Genomic DNA, 26,857 nt, shown 5'->3' with positions numbered 1-26,857 from the left:
ATCACCGACACCACCAATGACAAAAAGTTCAAAAGCTGAAAAAACACAGCAGTCTGAAAACATGAGAAGGGACAAACAACCCAGAGCCTCACAATTAGCCCTAAATGCATCAGAGAATGACATCCCTAAGAGATGAAAAATATTTAAATTATGATCAGTGAGCTCTGTTTAAAACAGAAGGCACAGACCACACTTAAAGCGGTTTCCACCCTAGATGATTAAAACAAAAAAGTGGAGATAGGCTTCAATACCTGAAAGTGTTACTTAGGTTAAACATCTCACTCTCTAGTCTAGAAAATTACAGTACAATAAAAATAATGAAACAGGGGGACTTCCCTGGTGGTGCAGTGGTTAAGAATCCACCTGCCGGGCTTCCCTGGTGGCGCAGTGGTTGAGAATCTGCCTGCCAATGCAGGGGACACGGGTTCGAGCCCTGCTCTGGGAAGATCCCACATGCCGCGGAGCAACTGGGCCCTTGAGCCACAACTACTGAGCCTGAGCGTCTGGAGCCTCTGCTCCACAACAAGAGAGGCCGCGATAGTGACAGGCCCACACACCGCGATGAAGAGTGGCCCCCACTCGCCGCAACTGGAGAAAGCCCTCACACAGAAACGAAGACCCAACACAGCCAAAAATAAACATAATAAATAAATAATAAATTAAAAAAAAAAAAAAAAAAGAATCCACCTGCCAATGCAGGGGACACTGGTTTGATCCCTGGTCTGGGAAGATCCCACATGTCACGGAACAGCTAAGCCCGTGCACCACAACTACTGAGCCTGCGCTCTAGAGCCCAAGAGCCACAACTACTGAGCCCACGTGCCACAACTACTGAAGCCTGCGTGCCTAGAGCCCATGCTCCACAACAAGAGAAGCCACCGCAATGAGAAACCCGCGAACCGCAACAAAGAGTAGCCCTCACTCACTGCAACTAGAGAAAGCCCACGCGCAGCAACGAAGACCTGACGGAGCCAAAAAAAAAATTAATTAATTTTAAAAGATAATAATAATGAAACAGAGCAACAGATGGTAAAGAAACCATAATTTTGAACGTGAAGAAGATAAAGAAACCAGATTTTAAATCTATCTGAATCATGTAAACATGCTATTAAGTGACCTAGTGTGGCTTGTATTTCCGTATACAATGTGTAACGATGTGGTGTTGAGAGTGCACTGACGTGTCACATTTGCCTAGGTATGTGTACTTTTGTGCCACTTGAATATTGGTCGCTTGTGCTCCTCTAAGAAATTCAAAAGCCACATAAACAAACAAACAAACAAACAAAAAACCCACCTGCTATCACCTGGATCCCTTCAATACTTCACACAGAACTAGGATTTGCACCTTTTCACTAATAGCTACAACAGAGAACTGCAGTAATTTTAGTTCTCAATCAACAATTTATATTTGGCAAAATTTTAGCACTTACTATGGGCCAGGTACCAGCTCTATGTAAATGTAGCAAATTTAATCACAGAAACTTAAAGAGTCCAGAATCATCTAGAATGTGCAGTTATATAATCAATTTTCTATTTTCAACCAGTTTCTCCAGTCCTAATAAAAATGGCAATGTATACTTCTTTATCTGGTATCATCATCGTTAAAAAACAGACAAAATCCCAACTTTCTTTTTCTCTGTGAATGAAATATAATTTTATCTGTATTATATTATCATCCTCAGAAAAACATCATGCTAGAATTAAGAAAATATTAAGAAATTTCAGCCCAAAAGAGTAATATTTTGAGATACCATGTGAAAAAAACTCAGAAGCGTATTTAAATAAAACTATACCTTTTTTTCTGTCAAAACTTTGTTTTACATTGCGGCTGATTTTGAAATGAGATAACCAGATAACATTGATCAAATATACTAAGACCTTTCTTTAGACATCTAAATCTATATCTAGTGAGCCTTCTAGCTTTCTAACTTTTAATGTCATGGTAACATGTAAGAAAAAGCACAGAAAACAAACATGCACCCATGAAGTAATCTTGCCCAAAAGCTTGTACTTGAATCTGTTGAAGATTCTGTATCTTTCAATTAAAACAAAAAATGTAGGGCACAGAGGAACATCACGGGGATGCAATCATCAAAATCTAGTCCATGAGAAATGCCACAAGACAGATGACCCAGTTTCTTCAACAAATCAATTCACAGGTTTTCTCAGCACTTCATGAAAATCCACAGCTTCAATCTCACCTCTGTGAAACCTGCTAGAGTTTCTTACTCCACGGATACTTGTATTAGGGCACTTTGAATGTGTGTCTCCCACTACAGGATGAGCATAGTGGAGTACAAAAGAGTGCCTTAGAAAGGGCTCTGAAGCTACAGCCTGAGTTGAAATCCCAGCTTCGCCCCCTAGTTAACTCATCTATAAAACAGAGAAAATACCACCTGCTGCTCAAAGAAATTTTAAGGATTCAGTAAGAAAATATATGTATAGCACCTAGCACAATGCTTGGCATACCTTAGGCAGTGAAGGACTATCTACTGAGTGAATAAATGGAAATGATAAGCAGAAAAATTAAGTAATTGTGAATTTTATCTCCTTCAATTTCATCTAACCACCTTCTAATAGTATCTACTGAACAGTAAAATGCCAAAATGGTAAACAGTAAGAAAAAAATTAAGGAAAGATAAGTGAATAAATAGGTTATCAATTTCTAAATAACTACACTTGAATCTGAGGTACTAAAAAACAGTTTAATCATAAGAAATACCACCTGACAAAGCATCGAGTGATTAAGAAAAGGGCTAAACTTGACCAAACCCGGTAAAAGTGATAAAATTTATTTTCTAATTAAAACTGATCAACAAATCACCTTCAAGCATAATTTTTAATAATATGAAAAACATTTTTAAAGAATTTTTTAAATGTCCACATTACTATTCTGAATCTTTTCAGAGTTTTCTTGTTTTAAACTAAAAAAAAAAAAAATTTTTTTAATTAATTCAACCAACTTTTCCATCTGAACAGTAGGTGGCATAACTTACATACTCTGAGCCAGTTGCTGTAAAATGAGTGATACGGTAGTAAAAAAAAACCAAAAAACTTCAATAGACCATCATCCAAATTTCTGAAAACATTCATTTAAAAGTGTTTAAGAGTCCTAATTTGAAAATAAAATCTTTCAAATAATATAAAAATACTTACATCTCAATTTGTCCAGCATTTTTCCACCACACATGGTTGCTAACATAGCTTTAACTGAAAATACCGTCAACTTGCCTCGGCCCTCACTGCAAAATAAATTATATTAGAAATAATTGCTATCTGGAACCACAAAAGCAATCAAATGTATCACCAGTAAATTGATTCCTGCCCTTCTGTTACAATATTACCACATTTAGAAACCTTGGATTCTTTTTTTCCTTTACAGAATTAAGGCTTCACATATGCTATGTGAACAGTATTAAAACTAACCTGGTTTATTTGGAAATGAGTTTAGAATCACCCTATAAAGCAACTTCTGTTGGCTTTGTAGGCAAAGGCCAAATGAATGAACCTAAAGTAAACATCCTACCAACTTAGCCCATTAAATCCACAGCTGAGGTGCTTAAGTATTCAAATCTGAGGCACCACCTGGTTTGAATAATAACTCAGAAGTGTGTCCTTCCATCAGGATATTATAACAACAGTTTATTGTTAACTACTAAGGCAACAGGATGCATGTTGCTATAAAGACTTTATACTACCTTCATCTTTGTTTGTTTTCACTGTAACAACCTTTATGTTACCATGTGTTTATTCTAAGAAGTTCATCTGTCTCATCTGAGACATCTGTGTCAGATCTCCTGCCACCACTGTGAGAAAAGTGAAGGGGAAGGGACAGTATTATGAATTCTTCAGGAACTAGAAAGATGAAATGTAGACCATAAATGAACTACTCAAAGTAACGCTGTGCACCACCTGCAGAGCCAGGACAATAACGGCAAGGCCCCAACCCGTGGCCACTGCTCCAACCATTCACCTATGTCCTGGTTTCAGAGAAGATGAAAACTTCACTAGCCGGTTTTTAAAGTCATATATGTAAATCAACAATGGGCTTTTGTGTTAATTTTATAAAGCTTGTGCTTACAAAGTTTCACAGTAACTTAGAGTAAAATACCTTTGCAATAATGAGAACTATATCATCTTGGTTTTGAAAAGAAAATGTCATCCTATTTATATTTACTCAGGGTCCTAAGAGAGTGTCTCCTATTTTCCAAACCTTCTTTTTGTATACAGTAAGATCACATCTGAAAAAAGGCAAATGGTTAATAAGCCAGAAAATTCTCAGTGAAAATATTGCCAGGGGACACCAATGTTTGTTACAGTTGATTTTTAACTATTACATCTCATTAAGTTTACTCATAAGATAAAACAGGAATTCCCCAAAACTAGCTAAAATTAGAATGGGACTTTTAAAATACATAGTTCATCAGAAATACAGATTCTGTTCCATGTCTTATATAGTACTTGCCAATATATCACCTGGAAATGATAAAAAATAGTCCTATGTCAAATATTCATTGCATTATATGAGCAACGTGAGTGTCTATAAAGAGCAACAACAACTGTGTTAAAAGTGATGGATTTCCAAGACTGATACAGACCTTTTACAATGGACATTTTCTCTTTGGTCGCCAACAATCCAAATGCTGAGTCTACATTTAAGCACACCCTACCTTATATGACAAGTATACTTCCCACTACCAAAGTATGAAGCAGGAGAAAAAAAAAACTTTCCCATCTTTCTTTGAAACTAAGACAGAGGCACATCATACAAGCTCCACCAATAAGATGCACCGCTCTAGACTTCAAATAGAAAACAATTAACCTGTAGAAGTAAGAACTCCAAAGAATCCACCTGGCGAGGATGTCAGCAGTAGGAGCAGTTACATCCAGCATCCTGAGAGCTGGGACAGAGATTCTCATGGCAGCAACCACAGCCCAGCATCAGTGGCTTTAGGAGCACAAGCAGCAATATCTATGCCCAGCTTGGTGGCAGAGGTCCTTCCTGAGACCAGTTTTGTGGTATGATTTTGAGCTTTGTTCTTGGCAGTGTGGTCATCAAGCCTACTTTCCCAACCTTCTTAGAAAGCTGATTGGTCACCCATATCCTTTTAATGAATTAGCTAGAGATGGTTCCTACTGCTTACAACTAAGAACTCTGATGGATGCAGCTTATATCCTGAAGTAAAGTGGCCCAGAAAGATGAAGCAACAAAAGGAAGTATTCCTGAAGCTCAAAGCGAGAGTGAGCAAGCCTGATGACCAGCAGAGCAAGGATGAAGAGCAAGTGCTCACCAGCAGAAAAGTCAAGCGTTGCTGCACAGCTAACGACATTTTTAAAGGTAAACTTGCTCGAAACATTTTTTGCAGACATAGATTTCATGATTTAAGAATACCCAGGAAATTCCACAGGGGAAAGTAAAAACTAATCTTAGAAGAGATTTCCACAGAAATCAGGATACTGATTACCTCTGGGGGAAGAGAGAGGAGTTGTAACACAGAAAGAAGAACACAAGGGGCTTCTGGGGTGCTGACAACATTCTATTTCTTGGCCTCTGGAGTATTTATATGGATACTTGTTTTATAACAATTCATTAAACTGTACTTTGTTTTAGTTATTCTTCCATAGGTGTTTTCTATTTCTGAATAAAAACTGTTTTAAAAAAATGAATCCCGGGACTTCCCTGGTAGTCCAGTGGTAGAGAATCCGCCTTCCAATGCAGGGGATGTGTGTTCGATCCCTGGTCAGGGAACTAAGATCCCACATGCCATGGGGCAACTAAGCCCACGCATCACAACTACTGAGACTGCGCACCTCAACTAGAGAGCCTGCGTGCCGCAAACTACAGAGCCCACGCACTCTGGACCCTGCACGCCACGACTAGAGAGAGAAAACCCCTATGCCACGACTAGAGAGAAGCCTGTACGCCACTACGAAGAGCCCACGCCACAACAAAAGATCCCGCATGCCTCAACGAAGACCTCACGTGCCACAACTAAGACCCAACGCAGCCAGAAAAAGAAATTTAAAAAAACTTTTTTAAAAAATAAATCCTGAGGGACTTCCCTGGTGGCACAGTGGTTAAGAATCCACCTGCCAATGCAGGGGACATGGGTTCGAGCCCTGGTCCAGGAAGATCCCACGTGCCATGGAGCAACTAAGCCCCTGCACCACAACTACTGAGCCTGCGCTCTAGATCCAGCGTGCCACAACTACTGAAGCCCGTGTGCCTAGAGCCCGTGCTCCGCAACAAGTGAAGCCACTGCAACGAGAAGCCCGTGCACCGCAACGAAGAGTAGCCCCCGCTCACAGCAACTAGAGAAAGACTGCGCACAGCAACGAAGATCCAACCCAGCCAAAAATAAATAAATAAATACTAAAATAAATGTATAAAAAAAAAAAAAGAATCCTGGGAAAGTGAGGGTTACCATCACTAGACAAAGGTAATGGTTTAATGGAGAGAATGATGAAAGGGAAAAATACAGGCTAAAAAACATTTAAGATATATAAACTGCAATGCATAAAATTTTCCATAATGAAAATTTCCATAATAAAATATATAAAAAGAATAAAAACATTAAAAACCCCAAGGCCCCGGCCCCAGCTTTAGATGTCTATTAATAGAAGACTGGCTATTAGGCTATCATAAAAAAGAATGAAAAAAAACATATGAAAGACAGAGAATTATATCCAAGATAGATTACTTAAAAAAAAAAAAAAAAAAAAAGCAAGGCATGGAACAAAATAATTGCTAGAATGCAATCTAGCAATTATGTTAAAAAGGAGAGAGTAAAATAATATTTTCATATATTTGTATATGCATAAGCTGTCTGAAAGGATACTGAAAAAATAACATTAGTTGCATCCAGGGTCAAAAGCAGGCAGCCAAAGGAAAGCAATGAAAGAGTGGGCACTTTTCACTTTATAAATATTAAATGTTTATACTATAAGAGAAGGTTCTTAAGCCAATAACCTAAGCTTCCATCTGAAGACTCAAGAAAAAGAACAGCAAATTAAACCCAAAACAAGCAAAAGGGAAAAAATAATATGAGCAAGAACAGAAATCAATGAAATTGAAAACAGGAAATCAATACAGAAAATTAATGAAACCAAAAGCTGGTTCTTTGAATAAACCAATAACATCGATAAATCTCTAGCCAGACTGACTAAGAAAAGAGAAGACACAAATTACCAATATCAAAAATGAAAGAAGGGCTATCACCACAGGTTTTCTAAACATTACAGAAATAATAGGGAAATATTACAAAAACTTTATGTCCATAAATTCAACAACTTAGATGAACTGGATAGACACAAACTAATCCTTGAAAAACAGAAACTATTAAAGCTCACTCAAGAAGAAACAGGTAGGGCTTCCCTGGTTGCACAGTGGTTAAGAATCTGCCTGCCAATGCAGGGGACACGGGTTCGCTCCCTGGTCCGGGAAGATCCCACATGCCACGGAGCAGCTAAGCCCATGCGCCACAACTACTGAGCCTGTGCTCTAGAGCCCACGAGCCACAACTGCTGAGCCCATGTGCCACAACTACTGAAGCCCGCGTGCCTAGAGCCCATGCTCCACAACCAGAGAAGCCACGACAATGAGAAGCCCGCGCACCACAACGAAGAGTAGCCCCCACGCGCTGCAACGAAGAGTAGCCCCTGCTTGCTGCAACTAGGGAAAAGCCCATGTGCAGCAACGAAGACCCAACGCAGTCAAAAATAAATGAATTTAAAAAAAAAAGACGAAGAAATAGGTAATCTGAATAGGCCCATATCCACTATAGAAGTTGAATCTGTATTTTTAAGCCTTCCAAAAAAGAAAGCTCCTCATTCAGAGAGCTGTCCTGGCAAATTCTAAACATTTAAAGAAGAAATAATTGCAGTTCTGCTCTCTTCCAGGGAATAAAAAAGGAGGGAACACTTCCCAATTCTTTTATGAGGGCCAGCATTATTCTGATAACAAAAACGCATACATACATTACAACAAAAGAAAATAAGAAGTCGGTATCCCTCATGAACACATACACAAAACCTTCAACAAAATGTGAGCAAATCAAATGTAGCAATATATAAAAACGATTTAAAAACCACAACCCAGGGGGCTTTATCCCAGTGACGTAACACTAGTTTGACATTTGAAAATCAATCAGTACAAAGAGAAAAGCTATACGATCATCCAAATAGATGCAGATGACAAGACTCAACATCCATTCCTGATAAATACTCTTGGAAAACCAGGAAAAGAAAAGAATTTCCTCAGTCTGATAATGGACATCTTCAAAAAAAAAAAAAAATAACAGCTAATAACATCATACTCAATGATGAAAAGACTAAGTACTTTTCCACTCAGATCAAGAACAAGTCAAGGATGACTGCTTTCACTACTAGAATGCAATACCACATTGGAGAACACAGCTGGTGCAATAAAGTAAGAAAAAAATATAAATGCATACAGATTGAAAGTTTAAAAATAAAACTGTATCTACTCCAGAGAATATGACCTTATGTGTAGAAAATCCCAAAGAACCTACAAAAAAAATATATAGAACCTACCAAAACACTATAATAAGGGACTTCAGCAAGGCTGCAGAATACACGGTCAACATAAAAAATTCAAATTTCTATAAATTAGCAAAAGAAAATTGGAAATACAATACCACCAAAAATATGAAAAACATAAATTTTTTTTAAAACTTATGTTCAAGATGTGTATGCTGAAAACTACAAAATACTGATGAAAGAAATCAAATAAAATGTAAATAGATACACCATGTTCATGAAATGAAAGACAGTATTGTTAAAATGTCAATTCTCCCTAAACTGATCAGAATCCTGTTGTGATTCAATGCAATCCCAAATTCACAATAGGATATTTTTGTAAAAATCAACAAGAAGATTCTTTGTATTTCCTTAGAGTTCTAAACCCAAATCTCAATTAAGGTATGAGAATAGAAGAAAGATACTATTCAGATGCCTAAACCCCACCCTGTTCTTGGTACTTTTAAAAAGTTCCTCATGTTATTTTAATATGCATCCAAAGCTAAGAACTACCAACACACAGCTTCGAATGCAATTCTAAGACTTGTATTTCACAGGCAACAATAAGTCAAAGGACATGACGAAAGATGAAAGAGAATTGATCATATTGTGTTTGTATAACTCCTTCTGGCTCCAAATCTCACGTTCTTCCTTCATAGAGACAAAATAATATCTATTCCTTGCTGCAAAAAAAGAAACTAATGTCATCTATGCAGACAGGAGAGTGTGGCAGAGCCCAGCATACTGGCAAGAGACCCAGGTGAAAATCAACTCTTACTGAAGAAAGTGCTCATCAATAAATGCCATAAAACAGGTCTTAATGGGTCTATGACATCTTTACTTCTAAAAATTATTATAATAGCATTTAAACAGCACTTTTTCCTAATCTTCAAAATGCTTTAGAAACACTAATATTCTCAACACTTTGCATCCCTTATTCAAATATTCTTTAACTCTCTGTTGCAAATAATAGTCCTGGATTCAGAAAGTCTTATATTTAAATACAGAACAGCAGCTATATTTCTCAACTGACCTGGATCAGCACTAAACACCTGTGCCCTTTTCCACTCATTAGGATTATTACTGGTCTCAACAGCTGGTCTCAGGTCAAGCAGTTTGTAGATGCATTAACAGAATAGTGCATTAACTCCTCAACTAATTATTATCAGTAACACGTGGCCCCTTAACTCGTCATCTCTCATTACCTATTTTCCAACCACTTTCCTATTCACAGCAGCCACACAGCAATCTCCACTCACAATCTCCCACCCAGCCAACAGTGGCTCTTTTCTCCTCCCTGCCTGCATGCCCTTCTGAGTCTGCAAATGTATCTGCACTTAGCATTGCATGCTTCAATGAGGGTGAGGGGATATGCATCTGAGTGTCAATATGTAACCCAGTAGGATAGAGGGAATATATGTCAGGTTGCGGGTGCTTTAAGTATGGGGGAAAGGAGAGGTATCTGAGATTAAGGGTCATAGTAAATGTGAGGGGGATGAATTTGCAGGCAGGAGAGATTTGGAAATGATGCTTAGTGAACCTTTATGTTTAAGAACCTGTTTATAAATATGTAACTGTGCATCCTGAGAATGGGGGAATGGGCCTGAGCCCACTCTTAATTATGAACTAATCTTTCCCACTTATAATGCTTACCATCATTTACAACTTTAGGTTCACAGTTACACCTACCAAAAGGTTATTCACCCTTCGAAAGGAAATATTAATTTAAACAAGTTAATAAATGATATATTTAAAGATAGTTATAAATATTTATTAAAGATATTTATATAAAAATCTAAGTATAACAGCATGAAGACACAATCATCCAATAAAATTAGTGAATGGGTAGCCTCACAATTCTTACTTCCTCAAATCATGTTATTTTTATTTTTCTTCAAAAAGAAAAAAAATTAGCTCCCTCCTTGCAACTATTTGCTTTGTAGGCCAAACTTCAGCATTTACTCCTTTGCTCTGAATGCTTTTCTTGGCATTGAAATCCCTCGGTCTACTTTAAGCCTAACTACAACTTCCTATAACTGCCCCCAAACACAGCAAAGCGAAAGTGCCGCTTTTACTTTTGTAATGTTTGGTTGGAGCTCTGCATTCTTCCTCTGCAATTAGAGGCAGTAGGGAGAAGCTGCAGTCACTTAGCAGCCTAATCCCCTATGATTCCGTCCTTTATCTGATTGATTACTTCTTAGAAAAACTCATTCTTGATCCTTCCCACAATACATCTGAATTTAATCCACACACCCTGGTCAAGTTACATTTAAAACTGAATAGTCAGCTGCCCCTGGCCATCGTACATATAACCTCACCAACATCCATGTTTTCAGTACTTCCAAAGTAAAGTCCAAGTTCATACCAGAATCAGTTCTCTTCAAACAAGATCTGGAAAGATCTTTAACCTGGTTTCATCATAAAAAATGTGACTCACTTAAAATCTGGCCTAGCTGGAAAGTTGGGTATAACTTTTTTTTAAAGGTATTTAACGTATAACACAATTAACAATGAATATTAACCCCTACAGAAAGATACTACAATGAAAGGATAAACAGGTAATATGTGTTGAAGATGACAGGAGAGAGGAAACTCGTTATTTTAACCCCACCCACACAGAATCCCTCTGGGGAGCACCCTCCCTCAATAAGGAACATGATGATTCTCTGTCTCAGACTTCTCTGCATGATTCACCTCCAGAGATCCATCATTTTAGAGTCTGACAATAAACCATGCCCATGACTTCTAAAGAGAGTTCTTATCACCCAACACTGAGAAAACACCATGATTAGCTCTGCACCAAGCTAAGCAGACAGTGAGTCACCCTGAATAAACACTGTTGAGTTTTGACATGCAGGTGCCTTCAGAAGTCTCTGCACTCCTCACCTGTGCCGTTTGGACGGGAATTTGCTCATTTCAGTTTAGTAAAGTCTCAAATTTTTTGACATTTAAACTAACCCAGGGACTTGCCTGGTCGTCCAGTGGTTAAGACCCCGTGCTTCCAATGCACGGGGCGGGGGTAGATCCCTGGTCGGGGAACTAAGATCCCACAGGTCGCACAGTGTGGCCAAAAATATATATATATATTTAAACTACTGTATATAAAATAGATGACCAACAAGGACCTACTGTATAGCACAGGGAACTATACTCAATATCCTGTAATAACCTATCATGGAAAAGAACCTAAAAAAAGAATACATATACATGTATATATATGTATAACTGAATCACTTTGCTGTACACCTGAAACTGGCACAACATTGTAAATCAACTATATTTCAATAAAAAATTTAAAAAAATAAACTAACCCAAACTGGATGGTGTTTATAGCTTTGCACTATCTAATAAGCGCTTGCTATTCAAATTAATACTTTTGAAAACAGGACTAGAGGGAGCACTTTTTACTTAAGAAAACAAGCTGTTTCTACATTTTTGGCAAACAACTGTAAATGCTGTCAACCATAAATTAGTACTTCTCACATGAAAAATAGACTTCTACTTCAGAAACAGTATTACCAGTCCAATTATCGCATGTAGCTAAAAGTAATAAGAGCATTTCTCCTTGGTTTTCGAAAACTCGTATTTTTCCAATTAATCTTAATTTACAAAACTTCACAGTGAATGGATTATGCAATAATCAACGGCAAATCAAGAATCCATTTGGCAAATGTCAAATAGTTTAATCAAGTAAAATCAACACAGAATATTATTCAAATTTATCACAATCAGAATGCCTGCTAATTTTCATTTCAATCTTACAAATATTTATTAAGAATCCAGCATTATACACTTTGCTGTATAGCAGAAAATAACACAACATTGTAAAGCAACTATACTCCAATAAAAATTTTTTAAAAAGAATCCAGCATTACATTTATTGAGGAATCAAAGAAATATAAGGTAGAATCTCTGCTCTCAAAGACTTTCAATCTTATTTGTATAATTACGAAGCAGTTGAGAGCATCATACATTTGAAAGTCAAAATAATGATATAGATAAGTACTACAGGTCATCATAGGGATGAAAATGGGATTGGTGATTATAAGGAAGGCTACAGGGTAGGTAAAAACCAGGGTGAGTGGGGCAGGAGACCAACCAAATACATTGAGAGAAGAAATGAGCATGTCATATTGAAAAGTGCCTCAAGTAGCTTAATTAGAGTTTGGTGTGAGCAGGGAATTAAGGACTGATAGAATCAGACCTAACTGAGGAGTACAAACTTCATTCAAAAACCACAGGGAGGGGCTTCCCTGGTGGCGCAGTGGTTGAGAATCTGCCTGCCAATGCAGGGGACACGGTTCGAGCCCTGGTCTGGGAAGATCCCACATGCCGCGGAGCAGCTGGGCCCGTGAGCCACAACTACTGAGCCTGCACGTCTGGAGCCTGTGCTCCGCAACAAGAGAGGCTGCGACAGTGAGAGGCCCGTGCACCGCAATGAAGAGTGGCCCCTGCTCGCCGCAACTAGAGAAAGCCCTCACACAGAAACGAAGACCCAGCACAGCCAAAAAAATAAATAAATAAATAAAATAAATTTAAAAAGAAAAATTAAAAAAAAAAAAAAAAAAAAAACCACAGGGAATCTTTGAGGGTTTCCAAGGTGGGAAGTTGTATGATGAAAATAGTGTCTTAATCAGATTACTTTGGAGGTGAGTGTGAACGGACTGGAGAAGTCTGTTACTTCCTCTCTCCTTTTCAGAGAAAAACAAAGACAAAGAAAAAGCAACACTCAGAAAAAGTATTCCTCTTGCCCTTTCTTTAAAAAAAAATTATAAAAAGGAAACAATAAAATAAGACCAAAATAACAATCCAAAAATTTTTTTTAAATCTGAAATATTAGCTAATGGTCAAACCCTTTGCAGGTCTGCATATCCTGAAATCAAACAGAGTCCTTTTTGAAAATTAGCACAAATGCATGAATTCTCTTGGGAGAGAAGAAAAGCTACAAAATTTAAAGAGTAAGTAAGTGATGGGAAAAGTAATGTGAACTTCGAAGTAATTCTGCCACCAAGCACTTAGACTGGGGCTCGGTGAACTGGTTTTGGTGATGTCACATCACACAATCCACACGACAGCAGCATCCTGAAGGGCAGGGGATGTCGTGAGGGCACACGGGCTCCACTCCTCCTCTTCCACCAAAGTGGCTGTTTGTCTCCATTTTGCAATAGGTTTCCCCTTAGGATTTCACATTTTTAAAACATTCAAGACCCCTAGCTCGTTCTCCACCATCCCCTGGAAATTTCCTTAAAAAGCTATGATCAGGGCTTCCCTGGTGGCGCAGTGGTTGAGAATCTGCCTGCCAATGCAGGGGACACGGGTTTGAGCCCTGGTCTGGGAAGATCCCACATGCCGCGGAGCGGCTGGGCCTGTGAGCCACAATTACTGAGCCTGCGCATCTGGAGCCTGTGCTCCGCAACAAGAGAGGCCGCGATAGTGAGAGGCCCGCGCACCGCGATGAAGAGTGGCCCCCGCTTGCCACAACTGGAGAAAGCCCTCGCACAGAAACGAAGACCCAACACAGCCATAAATAAATTTTAAAAAAATTTAAAAAAAAGCTATGATCAGATCTAAGAGTTAAATGTGCTACTATCGAGGGCATCAAAACCTTCCCATTCAGCACTAGTTCTCTCCTATTATTTTTTTTTCTCTCCTATTTTTATTTGGCTTTTTCCTGTCATCTTGAATCCACCAAAGAACAAGCGGGGATATTAGTAAATACTGTACATAAATAAATGAAATGTTTTTGTTTCCCAGGAAATTATAGTTTTGTTTAAAAATCACTAATGAGGAAGACTGTAACCTAATATTATCTTTTTTCAGCAATGTCCATTCCATAATATGCTAGCTGGGCACATTTGGAATTTAAGGAATACATTTCCTTTTATTTAAAGTGAACTAGTTTGGCTTTGCTTTTTTTTTTTTTTTTCTTTTATATTGCTTTATTTTTTGCATCCAGTATTAAAAGGCAACTATGGAAACTTTCAACATATCCAAATTAAACTGCTAAAACAAGATTTTAAAATAGTTCTCAGCCATATTTCCAAACTACACAGGAACGTTTTTCATATAAAATCACCATAAATTAGATATATAAAAGTGTTTACCCTAAAGGAATCTTTAGATTGTTCAAATTTGAAAGAGTGTGTTCTACTGTTATTTTAGATAGTAAACAATAACCCTGAGCCTTTCATTGATACATTCAATATTGATATGTTTTGAAGATTTTATCCAAGCCTAGTTTCATTAGATACATGATTTTTTAAATAGGTTTGTTCCATTAAAGGTGGAATTTCATTATATCTCGGAACCAACATGTTTGGTGAAGGCCACAGACTCTTTTACAAGACAAATCCTGATGAAAAAAATAAGAGGGAAAATAAGGTTCAATAGTCAGATAAAGTGTAAAAGGAATTTCTCAGAAAGTCATTATAGAACATTTTTCTTTCTTACACAGGGAGTGGAAAACACAGAATACAATAATTATCCAAGAAGAATGCCCTATCAGGATTAAAATATAAAAGTTTACACCAGCAATTCAAAATGAGATAAGTCTTGTATAAACTAAATCTTTTGTCAGAAATCACATGCCTAATCAATAGCTGGGCCCAGGCCTGCCCCTACAGCACCATGATTACAAAAAGAGGCCCATATACATATGTCTAAATATTAAAGTTATCAATCAAGCTAATAGATTATTAATTAAAATATGTTCTATCTCTGTACAATGACGAATATACCTTCAAAATGGCCTGGAAAGTCAAATTCAAATCTAGGATTCTGAGACACTTCATGCCCCCACATGGGGAGAGTCTGGCCCCCTTTTCCTGCCACCTCCAACACACCCCATACTTCAAAGAACCATATATGCATGTGGACACTCCAGCCCACGTGTCCACGTTTTGCCCATATTCACTGCAAATATACAACCCAAGACCACTCCTTGGACCCAGGGGTACCACTACCTTAAAAAAAAATCAACAAACAGGACAACTTATACCAGTTTCAAAAGCATAAGTATTAGAACAAATGGACTGGGAACTTAAAAATAAACATAAATATATCAAAGAGACATATGAAAACAGACATTTTCTGGGAAATGCAAATCAAAACCACAATGGGATATCACCTCACGCATCATCTTAGAATGGCTATTATCAAAAACAATAAATAACAAGTGCTGGTGAGGATGTGGAGAAAAGGGAACCCTTGTGCACGGCTGGCAGGAATGTAAACTAGTGCAGCCACTATGGAAAACAGTATAAAAATTCCTCAAAAATTTAGAAATAGAACTACCAAATGATCCAGAAATTCCATTTCTGGGCATTTATCTGAAGAAAATGAAAACACTAACTCAAAAAGATATATACACCCCCATGTTCACTGCACCATTACTTACAACAGCCAAGACATGGAAGCAATCTAAGTGTCAATCAATGTATGACTAGATAAAGAAAACATGGTGTGTATGTATGTGTATGTATATATATATGAATACACATACACATACATACATAAAATGAAATATTACTCAGTCATAAAAAAAGAAGGAAATCTTGCATTTGCAACAACATGGATGGACTTCGAGGGCTGTATGCTAAGTGAAATAAGTCAGAAGGGAAAAGACAAATAGCATATGATCTCGCTTTTATGTGTAAATGAAAAAAAAATTTTTTTAATGAAAAAAAAAAAGAAATCCCCAGTTCAGAGATATAGAGAACAGATTGGTGGTTGCCAGAAACAGGGGGTGGAGGGTGGGCAAAATGGATTAAGGGGGTCAAAACATACAAACTTCCAGTTATAAAATAAGTAAGTCATGGGGATGTAATGTACACCATGGTAACCATAGCTTAAAATACTGTAGTGTATATTTGAAAGTTGCTAAGAGAGATCTTAAAAGTTTTCATTTCAAGAAAAATAACTTTTTATTACTATGTATGGTGATGCATGTTAACTAGACTTATTGTGATGATCATTTTACAATATATACAAATACTGAATCATTATGTTGAACACCTGAAACTAGTATAATGTTATATGTCAATTATATTTCAATAAAAAAATAGAAATAATAAAAATCAAACTAAAAGAGAGAGAGATTAGTAATATGAAATAAGAACCACAAATCATGAAAAAGAATGAATCAGATATTCTAGGTTTGAAAAATACAACAGCTAAAAAATAACATAACAGATGAGACAAACAGTAGAATGGCTCTAGACAAAGAACATATTAATGAGTAGAAATGCAGATTGATAAACTCTTCTAAAAGGAAGCAGACTGGTGGCGCAGTGGTTGAGAATCTGCCTGCCAATGCAGGGGACACGGGTTCGAGCCCTGGTCCGGGAAGATCCCACATGCCGTGGAGCAAATGGGCCCGTGAGCCACAATTACTGAGCCTGCGCATCTGGAGCCTGTGCTCCGCAACAAGAGAGGCCGCGACAGTGAGAGGCCCGCGCACCGCGATGAGGAGTGGCCCCCGCTTGCCACAAATAGAGAAAGCCCTCGCACAGAAACGAAGATCCAACACAGCCATAAATAAATAAATAAATAAATAAATAAATAAAATTAAAAAAAAAAAAAAAAACTACTGCTGATCTTTTAAAAAAAAAAAAAAAAAAAAAGGAAGCAGAGAGGGTTTCCCTGGTGGCACAGTGGTTAGGAATCTGCCTGCCAATGCAAGGGACACAGGTTCAAGCCCTGGCCTGGGAAGATCCCACATGCCGTGGAGCAACTAAGCCTGTGCACCACATCTACTGAGCCTGAGCTCTAGAGCCCGCAAGCCACAACTACTGAGCCCACGTGCCACAACTACTGAAGCCTGCGCACCTAGAGCCCGTGCTCCACAACCAGAGAAGCCACAACAATGAGAAGCCCACTCGCCGCAACTAGAGACAGCCCGCCCGCAGCAACAAAGACTCAATGCAGTCAAAAATAAATAAATAAATTAATTAATTAAAAAATAAAAAAAATAAAAGGAAAGCAGAAAGTTAAAGAATTGAAGCGTATGTGAGAAACAATACGAGACAGAGGAAGTAAATATGACAACATTCCAAAAAAGAGAAAAAATAAATAAAAACAGAGGAAATATTTGGTAATGGCAGACTAGTTAATTCTCATCACCTCTTCCTCTGAGGAAAAGTAGTAAAGATGGGGAAAAAATTTTTTAATCTCCCTGAATGCAAATGAGGACTAACAACTGAGTTACCTAATACAAAGGAGTTGGATGCCCAGGGAGGTGAGTGCAATGACTGAAACTACTTTTTCCATGCAAGCGATTTTCTCATTTCAGAGGGGCACCAGCAAGGCTGAAGTACAGAGCAGTAACTCTTTGATAGTATTAAGGGTCTAGAAGAGAGATGTGGAACGTTGACTCCTGATGAAACTGCCTACTTCTGCTCCCTTTACTCTGGGTTGAAAGCCCAAAGGCTGCACCTAAAAGCACTAGTGTGCAGAAGTAAAACAGGGCCTCACATGGGCTGACCTGGAAATAACTCAGGTGCTTCTGGACTGTTAAGGTCTCCAGGCACCTGGCAGAAGAAAACATAAACCCTCTCTGTAAGAAAACATTATCTTAGGCCTCAAAGTATTTCTGCAAATAATTCTGCAATATAATGTCTGGTACATAATAAAAATAATAAATAATTTTGGAATATGTTTCTCACATAATAAAAAATAACAAGGCAGAGAGGAAGTAAGATGACATGAACGAAAAACAGAAATAGCAAACAGTACAAAAAGAACCATAGGGAACCTAGATATTGGATTATAAGCACAGATCTTACAATAACTCTGCTTATTATATCTAAGGATTATGAGATAAGAATGACGCATTTGGCATCATGGTAATATTGCTGAAAACCAAAAGAGAAAAGAAAAGAAAGAATATCTTAAGAGTTGCCAGAGGAAATTGACAGATTACCATCAAAGCGGCTAAAATTATATCCACTATTGATTTCTCATCAGAAATTATGGAAGCTAAAAAAATACTAGAACAATATTCTTAAAATGTTGAAAGAAAACAACTGTCAACCAAAAACTCATATACCAAATGAAAATATTCTTAAAGTATGAGAATGAAATTTTCAAATGAAAATTAAGACAACATGCCACAATCTGACCTGCAGAAAGGAAATGCCAAAGGGTGTTCTTCAGGCAGAAAGAAAAGAATTCCTGATGGAAGCTTGAAAATGCAGGAGCAAGTGAAAACCAACAAAACTAGTATATTTAAAATTAAGCAGACACTATTTTATTATACAGTCAACATCATTTAGTTTACCTATAAATTAAATGATGCTCACTGTATAAAAAAATTAATAAGGCTTGCTTGATTTTAAATATATATAAAATAAAAATACACAATCTCAATGACATAAAAGAATGGGTAAATGAAATTAAAGTGTCCTAAAACCAAAATGGTATAGAAACACATCAGTCTTTGCATTACCTAGAAAGAGAGTAATGGTACCAATTAATCTTAGACTTTGAAAAATCAAGAATACATACTGTAATCTCTAGGGTAAAAAGAGAGAGATGAAGGGAGAGCCTACAGATTAAAAGAATCTTAAAAGAATATCAATCAACTGCAGGGCGACCTTCAAGATGGCAGAGGAGTAAGAAGTGGAGATCATCTTCCTCCCCACAAATACATCAGAAATACATCTACATGTGGAACAACTCCTACGTAACACCTACTGAAGCCTGGCAGAAGACCTCAGACTTCCCAAAAGGGAACAGACGCCCTCAGGCGACCTACACGCAAAGGCAGGGCCAAATCCAAAGCTGAACCCCAGGAGCTGTGCGAACAAAGAAGAGAAAGGGAAATCTCTCCTAGCAGCCTCAGGAGCAGCGGATTAAATCTCCACAATCAACGTAATGTACCCTGCATCTGTGGAATACCTGAATAGACAACGAATCATCCCAAAATTGAGGTGGTGGACTTTGGGAGCAACTGTAGACTTGGGGTTTGCTTTCTGCATCTAATGTGTTGCTGGTTTTATGTTTGTCTTGGTTTAGTATTTACAGTTTATTATCATTGGTAGATTTGTTTATTGATTTGGTTGTTCTCTTCCTTTTCTAATATATATATATAGATACATACATTTTTTTTTCCTTTTTCTCTTTTTATGAGTGTGTATGTGTATGCTTCTTTGTGTGAGTTTGTCTGTATAGCTTTGCTTCAACCATTTGCCCAAGGGTTCTGTCTGTCAGGTTTTGTTTTTTTTTTTTAGTAAAGATTTTAGCACTTGTTATCATTGGTGGATTTCTTTTTTGGTTTGGTTGCTCTCTTCTTTCTTACTTTCTTTTTTTTTAATTACTTTTAATTATTTTTATTTTTAATAATTTCTTTATTTTTTTATTTTAATAACTTTCTTTTTATTTCTTTATTTTTTTTTATTTTTTTCTCCCTTTTCTTCTGAGCCGTGTGGCTGACAGGGTCTTGGTGCTCCGGCTGGGTGCCAGGCCTGTGCCTCTGAAGTGGGAGAGCCGAGTTCAGAACACGGGTCCATCAGAGACCTACCGGCTCCACGTAATATCAAACAGCAAAAGCTCTCCCAAAGATCTCCATCTCAACGCTAAGACCCAGCTCCACTCAACGACCAGCAAGCTATAGTGCTGGACACCCTATGCCAAACAACTAGCAAGACAGGAACACAACCCCACCCATTAGCAGAGAGACTGCCCAAAATCATACTAAGGTCACAGACACACCAAAACACACCACTGGATGCAGTCCTGCCCACCAGAAAGACAAGATCCAGGCTCACCCACCAGAACACAGGCACCAGTCCCCTCCACCAGGATAGCTACACAACCCACTGAACCAACCTTAGCCACTGGAGGCAGACACCAAAAACAACAGGAACTACGAACCTGCAGCCTGCAAAAAGGAGACCCCAAATGCAGTACGTTAAGCAAAATGAGAAGACAGAGAAACACACAGCAGATGAAGGAGCAAGGCAAAAACCCACCAGACCAAACAAATAAAGAGGAAACAGGCAGTCTACCTGAAAAAGAATTCAGAGTAATGATAGTAAAGATGATCCCAAATCTTGGAAATAGAATGGAGAAAATACAAGAAACGTTTAACAAGGACCTAGAAGAACTAAAGAGCAAACAACGATGAATAACACAATAAATGAAATTAAAACTTCTCTAGAAGGAAACAATAGCAAAATAACTGAGGCAGAAGAATGGATAAGTGACCTGGAAGATAAAATAGTGGAAATAACTACTGAAGAGTAGAATAAAGAAAAAAGAATGAAAAGAATTGAGTACAGTCTCAGAGACCTCTGGGACAACATTAAACACACCAACATTCGAATTATAAGGGTCCCAGAAGAAGAAGACAAAAAGAAAGGGACTGAGAAAATATTTGAAGAGATTATAGTTGAAAACTTCCTTAATATGGGAAAGGAAATAGTCAATCAAGCCCAGGAAGCGCAGAGAGTCCCATACAGGATAAATCCAAGGAGAAACATGCCAAGACACATATTAATCAAACTATCAAAAATTAAATACACAGAAAAAATATTAAAAGCAGCAAGCGAAAAGCAACAAATAACACACAAGGGAATCCCCATAAGGTTAACAGCTGATCTTTCACCAGAAACTCTCCAAGCCAGAAGGCAGTGGCAGGACATATTTAAAGTGATGAAAGGGAAAAACCTACAACCAAGATTACTCTACCCAGCAAAGATCTCATTCAGATTTGACAGAGAAACTAAAACCTTTACAGACAAGCAAAAGCTAAGAGAATTCAGCACCACCAAACCAGCTTTACAACAAATGCTAAAGGAACTTCTCTGGGCAGGAAACACAAGAGAAGAAAAAGACCTACAATAACAAACCCAAAACAATTAAGAAAACGGCAATAGGAACATACATATCGATAATTACCTTAAATGTAAATGGATTAAATGCTCCAACCAAAAGACACAGACTGGCTGAATGGATACAAAAACAAGACCCGCATATATGTTGCCTACAAGAGACCCACTTCAGACCTAGTGACACATACAGACTGAAAGTGAGGGGAAAGAAAAAGATATTCCACGCAAATGGAAATCAAAAGAAAGTTGCAGTAGCAATTCTCATATCAGACAAAATAGACTTTAAAATAAAGACTACTACAAGAGGCAAAGCAGGACACTACATAATGATCAAGGGATCAATCCAAGAAGAAGACATAACAATTGTAAATATTTATGCACCCAACACAGAAGCACCTCAATACATAAGGCAAATGGAAACAGCCATAAAAGGGGAAATCGACAGTAACACAATCATAGTAGGGGACTTTAACACCCCACTTTCACCAATGGACAGATCATCCAAAATGAAAATAAATAAGGAAACACAAGCTTCAAATGATACATTAAACAAGATGGACTTAACTGATATTTATAGGACATTCCATCCAAAAACAACAGAATACACTTTCTTCTCAAGTGCTCACGGAACATTCTCCAGGATAGATCATATCTTGGGTCACAAATCAAGCCTTGGTAAATTTAAGAAAATTGAAATCGTATCAAGTATCTTATCTGACCACAACGCTATGAAACTAGATATCAATTACAGGAAAAAATCTGTAAAAAATACAAACAAATGGAGGCTAAACAATAAGCTACTAACCAAGAGATCACAGAAGAAATCAAAGAGGAAATCAAAAATACTTAGAAACAAATGACAATGAAAACACGACGACCCAAAACCTATGGGATGCAGCAAAAGCAGTTCTAAGAGGGAAGTTTATAGCAATACAATCCTACCTCAAGAAACATCTCAAATAAACAACCTAACCTTACACCTAAAGCAATTAGAGAAATAAGAACAAAAAATCCCCAAAGTTAGCAGAAGAAAAAAATCATACAGATCAGAAATAAATGAAAAAGAAATGAAAGAAACAACAGCAAAGAAAATAAAACTAAAAGATGGTTCTTTGAGAAGATAAACAAAATTGATAAACTATTAGACAGACTCATCACGAAAAAAAGGGAGAAGACTCAAATCAACAGAATTAGAAATGAAAAAGAAGTAACAACTGACACTGCAGAAATACAAAGGATCGTGAGAGATTATTACAAGCAACTATATGCCAATAAAATGGACAACCTGGAAGAAACAGACAAATTCTTAGAAAAGCACAACCTACTGAGACTGAACTAGAAAGAAATAGAAAATATAAACAGACCAATCACAAGCACTGAAATTGAAACTGTGATTAAAAATCTTCCAACAAACCGAAGTCCAGGACCAGATGGCTTCACAGGCGAATTCTATCAAACATTTAGAGAAGAGTTAACACCATCCTTCTCAAACTCTTCCAAAATATAGCAGAGGGAGGAACACTCCCAAACTCATTCTACGAGGTACCATTATCCTGATACCAAAACCAGACAAAGATGTCACAAGAAAAGAAAACTACAGGCCAGTATCTCTGATGAACATAGATACAAAAATCCTCAACAAAATACTAGTAAACAGAATCCAACAGCACAGTAGAAGGATCATACACCATGATCAAGTGGGGTTTATCCCAGGAATGCAAGGATTCTTCAACAGACACAAATCAATCCATGTGATACACCATATTAACAAATTGAAGGATAAAAACCATATGATCATCTCAATAGATGCAGAAAAAGCTTTTGACAAAATTCAACACCCATTTATGATAAAAACCCTCCAGAAAGTAGGCATAGAGGGAACTTACCTCAACATAATAAAAGCCATATATGACAAACCCACAGCAAACATCATTCTCCATGGTGAAAAACTGAAACCATTTGCTCTAAAATCAGGAACAAGACAAGGCTGTCCACTCTCACCACTATTATTCAACATAGTTTTGGAAGTTTTAGGGGAACTGGACAGCTACATGTAAAAGAATGAAATTAGAACACTCCCTAAAACCATACACAAAAATAAACTCAAAATGGATTAAAGACCTAAATGTAAGGCCAGACACTATCAAACTCTTAGAGGAAAACATAGGCAGAACACTCTATGACATAAATCACAGCAAGATACTTTTGGACCCACCTCCTAGAGAAATGGAAATAAACACAAAAATAAACAAATGGGACCTAATGAAACTTAAAAGCTTTTTGCACAGCAAAGGAAACCATAAACAAGATGAAAAGACAACCCTCAGAATGGGAGAAAATATTTGCAAATGAAGCAACTGACAAAGGATTAATCTCCAAAATTTACAAGCAGCTCATGCAGCTCAATATCAAAAAAACAAACAACCCAATCCAAAAATGGGCAGAAAACCTAAATAGACATTTCTCCAAAAAAGATATACAGATTGCCAGCAAACACATGAAAGGATGCTCAACATCACTAATCATTAGAGAAATGGAAATCAAAACTACAATGAGGTATCACCTCACACCGGTCAGAATGGCCATCATCAAAAAATTTACAAACAATAAATGCTGGAGAGGGTGTGGAGAATAGGGAACGCTCTTGCACTGTTGGTGGGAATGTAAATTGATACAGTCACTATGGAGAACAATATGGAGCTTCCTCAATAAACTAAAAATAGAACTACCATACGACCCAGCAATCCCACTACTGGGCATATACCCTGAGCAAACCATAATTCAGAAAGAGTCATGTACCACAATGTTCACTGCAGCTCTATTTACAATAGCCAGGACATGGAAGCAACCTAAGTGTCCGTCAACAGATGAATGGATAAAGAAGATGTGGCACATATATACAATGGAATATTACTCAGCCATAAAAAGAAACGAAATTGAGTTATTTGTAGTGAGGTAGATGGACCTAGAGTCTGTCATACAGAGTGAAGTAAGTCAGAAAGAGAAAACAAATACCATATGCTAACACATATATATGGAATCTGAAAAAAAAAAAACGGTTCTGAAGAACCTAGGGGCAGGACAGGAATAAAGATGCAGATGTAGAGACTGGACTTGAGGAGACGGGGAGGGGGAAGGGTAAGCTGGGACGAAGTGAGAGAGTGGCATGGACATATATACACTACCAAATGTAAAATCGATAGCTAGTGGGAAGCAGCCGCATAGCATAGGGAAATCAGCTCGGTGCTTTGTGACCGCCTAGAGTGGTGGGATGGGGAGGGTGGGAGGGAGACGCAAGAGGGAGGAGATATGGGGATATATGTAAATGTATGGCTGATTCACTGTTATAAAGCAGAAACTAACACACCATTGTAGAGCAATTATACTCCAATAAAGGTGTTAAAAAATAATAATAAATAAATAAATTTTTTAAAAAATCAACTGCAATACATGGACCTTATTTGAGTCTCAAATTAAACAACATAAAAAATAAAAATTTATAAGAGAATTAGTGAAATAGATATTTTAACATATTAATGAATATTCATTAATTTTCAGGTGGGATAAGGGCATTATGGTAATAATTTTTTTAAGGCATCCCATCTTTTAGAGATATGTATGCACTGGAATATTTACATATGAAATGATAATGACATGTGAGATTTGCCTCGAAATAAGTCAAGAAAGTGGGGAGAAGGGAGGCAGAGAGCCTGGGGATATAGATGAAATAAGACTGGCCACGTATTGGTAATTATTGAAGCTGTGTAACGGGCACATCGTTACTATAATATTCTTTCTATGTTTGTATATGTTTGACATTTTTTGTTAAAAAACATTTTATGAAGAAGACATCTTAAGAAAAGTAAAAAACATCAAGCTATAAATTGGGAGAATATATGTGCAACACACATAATCAAGAAAGGATTGTTATCTAAATTATAGGAAGAACTCTTACAAATCAATATAAAAAGAAAAAATAACACACTAGAATAATGGGCAAAAGACACAACGAGGCATTTCACAGAAGTAATAAATGTGGCCAAGAAACATATGAACATGCTCAGTAATCAAGAAAATGCAAATCAAGATAACAATGAGATGTCATTTAGCAAAAACTAAAGGCCAAGAATTCTAAGGCTTACAGAATGTGAATCAAAAGGATCTCATGTATGGGTACAATTTGGAAAAATAATTTGATACTTTCTAAATATCAGTTCAGAGTAAAGCTGAGCTTTCATATACCCCACAGCTCAGCAATCCTATTCCTCAGTTTAGAACCAAGAGAAACACTTGGAAACAAATAAGAATATTCCAAGCAGTGTTGTTTCTTAGAGCAAAAATCTGGAAAACACCAGAATGGTATAGAAATACAACAGAATGTTATATAACAGTTAAAATAACTGAACTATAGATAAATGCAACATGAATGAATCTTTAAAATATGTTATTGGCTGAAAAAAATAAATCAGATAATAGTACATCAGTATGGCACTCTTTTTATAATGGTAAAAATATTTAAAATTAAACAATACTTTATGCCCATACATGTGGGAAAAAATGGTTTTTAAGACACCAGGAAATGATAATACAAAATCAGAATAGGGTTCGCCTTAGTTAAGTGTAGGTCAGTGGGATGGGTTAGGAGAGATAAATGTAAATTATTGTCAATGTTCAAGTTCCTGGGTTAGATAGTGGGTTGGTGGATGTTTATTATTTCTAAGAATGAATGAGGGAAAAAAAGAGTATATGAAAAAAAAATCACTTAGAAGCTATAGCAGTAGTCCAGGCAAAAGATGATGCTGGTGGCCTGGGATGGTAGCAGTGGGGATGGAGAGAAGTACATAGACCTGAAGGATATTCAAGACGTAGAAATGAAAGAACTTGGTAACCTACTGGATGTGGGGGCTGACGGAGAAGGAAGAGTTATAATGACTCTCAGGTTTAAGGAACAGGATGGAGAGTAGGACTGTTTAACAAGAAAAGGAACCACAAGTTTATAATGCACTTCAAGGAGTTTAGTAGTGAACACTGTGGTCATCACCTTCATATCTAGTCCAACCATCCCCATGATGAGGCAACACAGGGTGAGGGTGAGAATTTAACTATCCTCTGCCCCAAAGGCACAAATCCTTTGTTTCAGCTAAAAAGCCTACCACTTACACATACATGGCCCAAACGCACATATCTGGAGGGAGGCTCAGGTACTTTTGTTCAGTGTTGAAATAAAACTGGTTCTCTCCCCCACCTAGACTTGACAGGAAGCATTTAGTAGCTGTAGCAGGCATTTTTTGAAGTCAGCATAAGGATGAAGCTAATAGAAGAGAAGGTCAAAGCCAAGACCACTATAAAGACATGCAAGGATTGCCCTGTGGCCCAGTGGCTAAGACTCCATGCTCCCAATGCAGCGGGCCCAGGTTCGATCCCTGGTCAGGGAACTAGATCCCACATGCTGCAACTAAGAGTTTGCATGCCACAACTTAAGATCTCGC

General features: G+C 37.5%; 1 protein-coding gene across 29 annotated transcripts in view; it reads right to left on the bottom strand.

Annotated features, from left to right (window-relative positions):
* DTNB (dystrobrevin beta) overlaps positions 1-26,857 on the bottom strand; it is a 255,206-nt gene that overhangs the window by 186,859 nt on the left and 41,490 nt on the right. For 27 of the 29 annotated variants that reach the window (XR_009009899.1, XR_009009898.1, XR_009009901.1 and 24 more), the window contains one exon: positions 3,157-3,242. The exons of the other annotated variants lie outside the window; for them this stretch is intronic. Coding sequence is in view for 18 of the 27 variants with exons in the window: in XM_057558169.1 (XP_057414152.1) it covers positions 3,157-3,242 (86 nt within the window). In the remaining 9 variants the exon portion in view is untranslated. The remainder of the gene's footprint in view (positions 1-3,156; positions 3,243-26,857) is intronic. 29 annotated transcript variants of the gene reach the window in all.

Source organism: Balaenoptera acutorostrata, chromosome 12 (assembly GCF_949987535.1).
Source record: "Balaenoptera acutorostrata chromosome 12, mBalAcu1.1, whole genome shotgun sequence".
Taxonomy (NCBI): domain Eukaryota; kingdom Metazoa; phylum Chordata; class Mammalia; order Artiodactyla; family Balaenopteridae; genus Balaenoptera; species Balaenoptera acutorostrata.
Note: the sequence above shows the minus strand (reverse complement) of the source record. Positions and strands in the feature narration are given on the sequence as shown.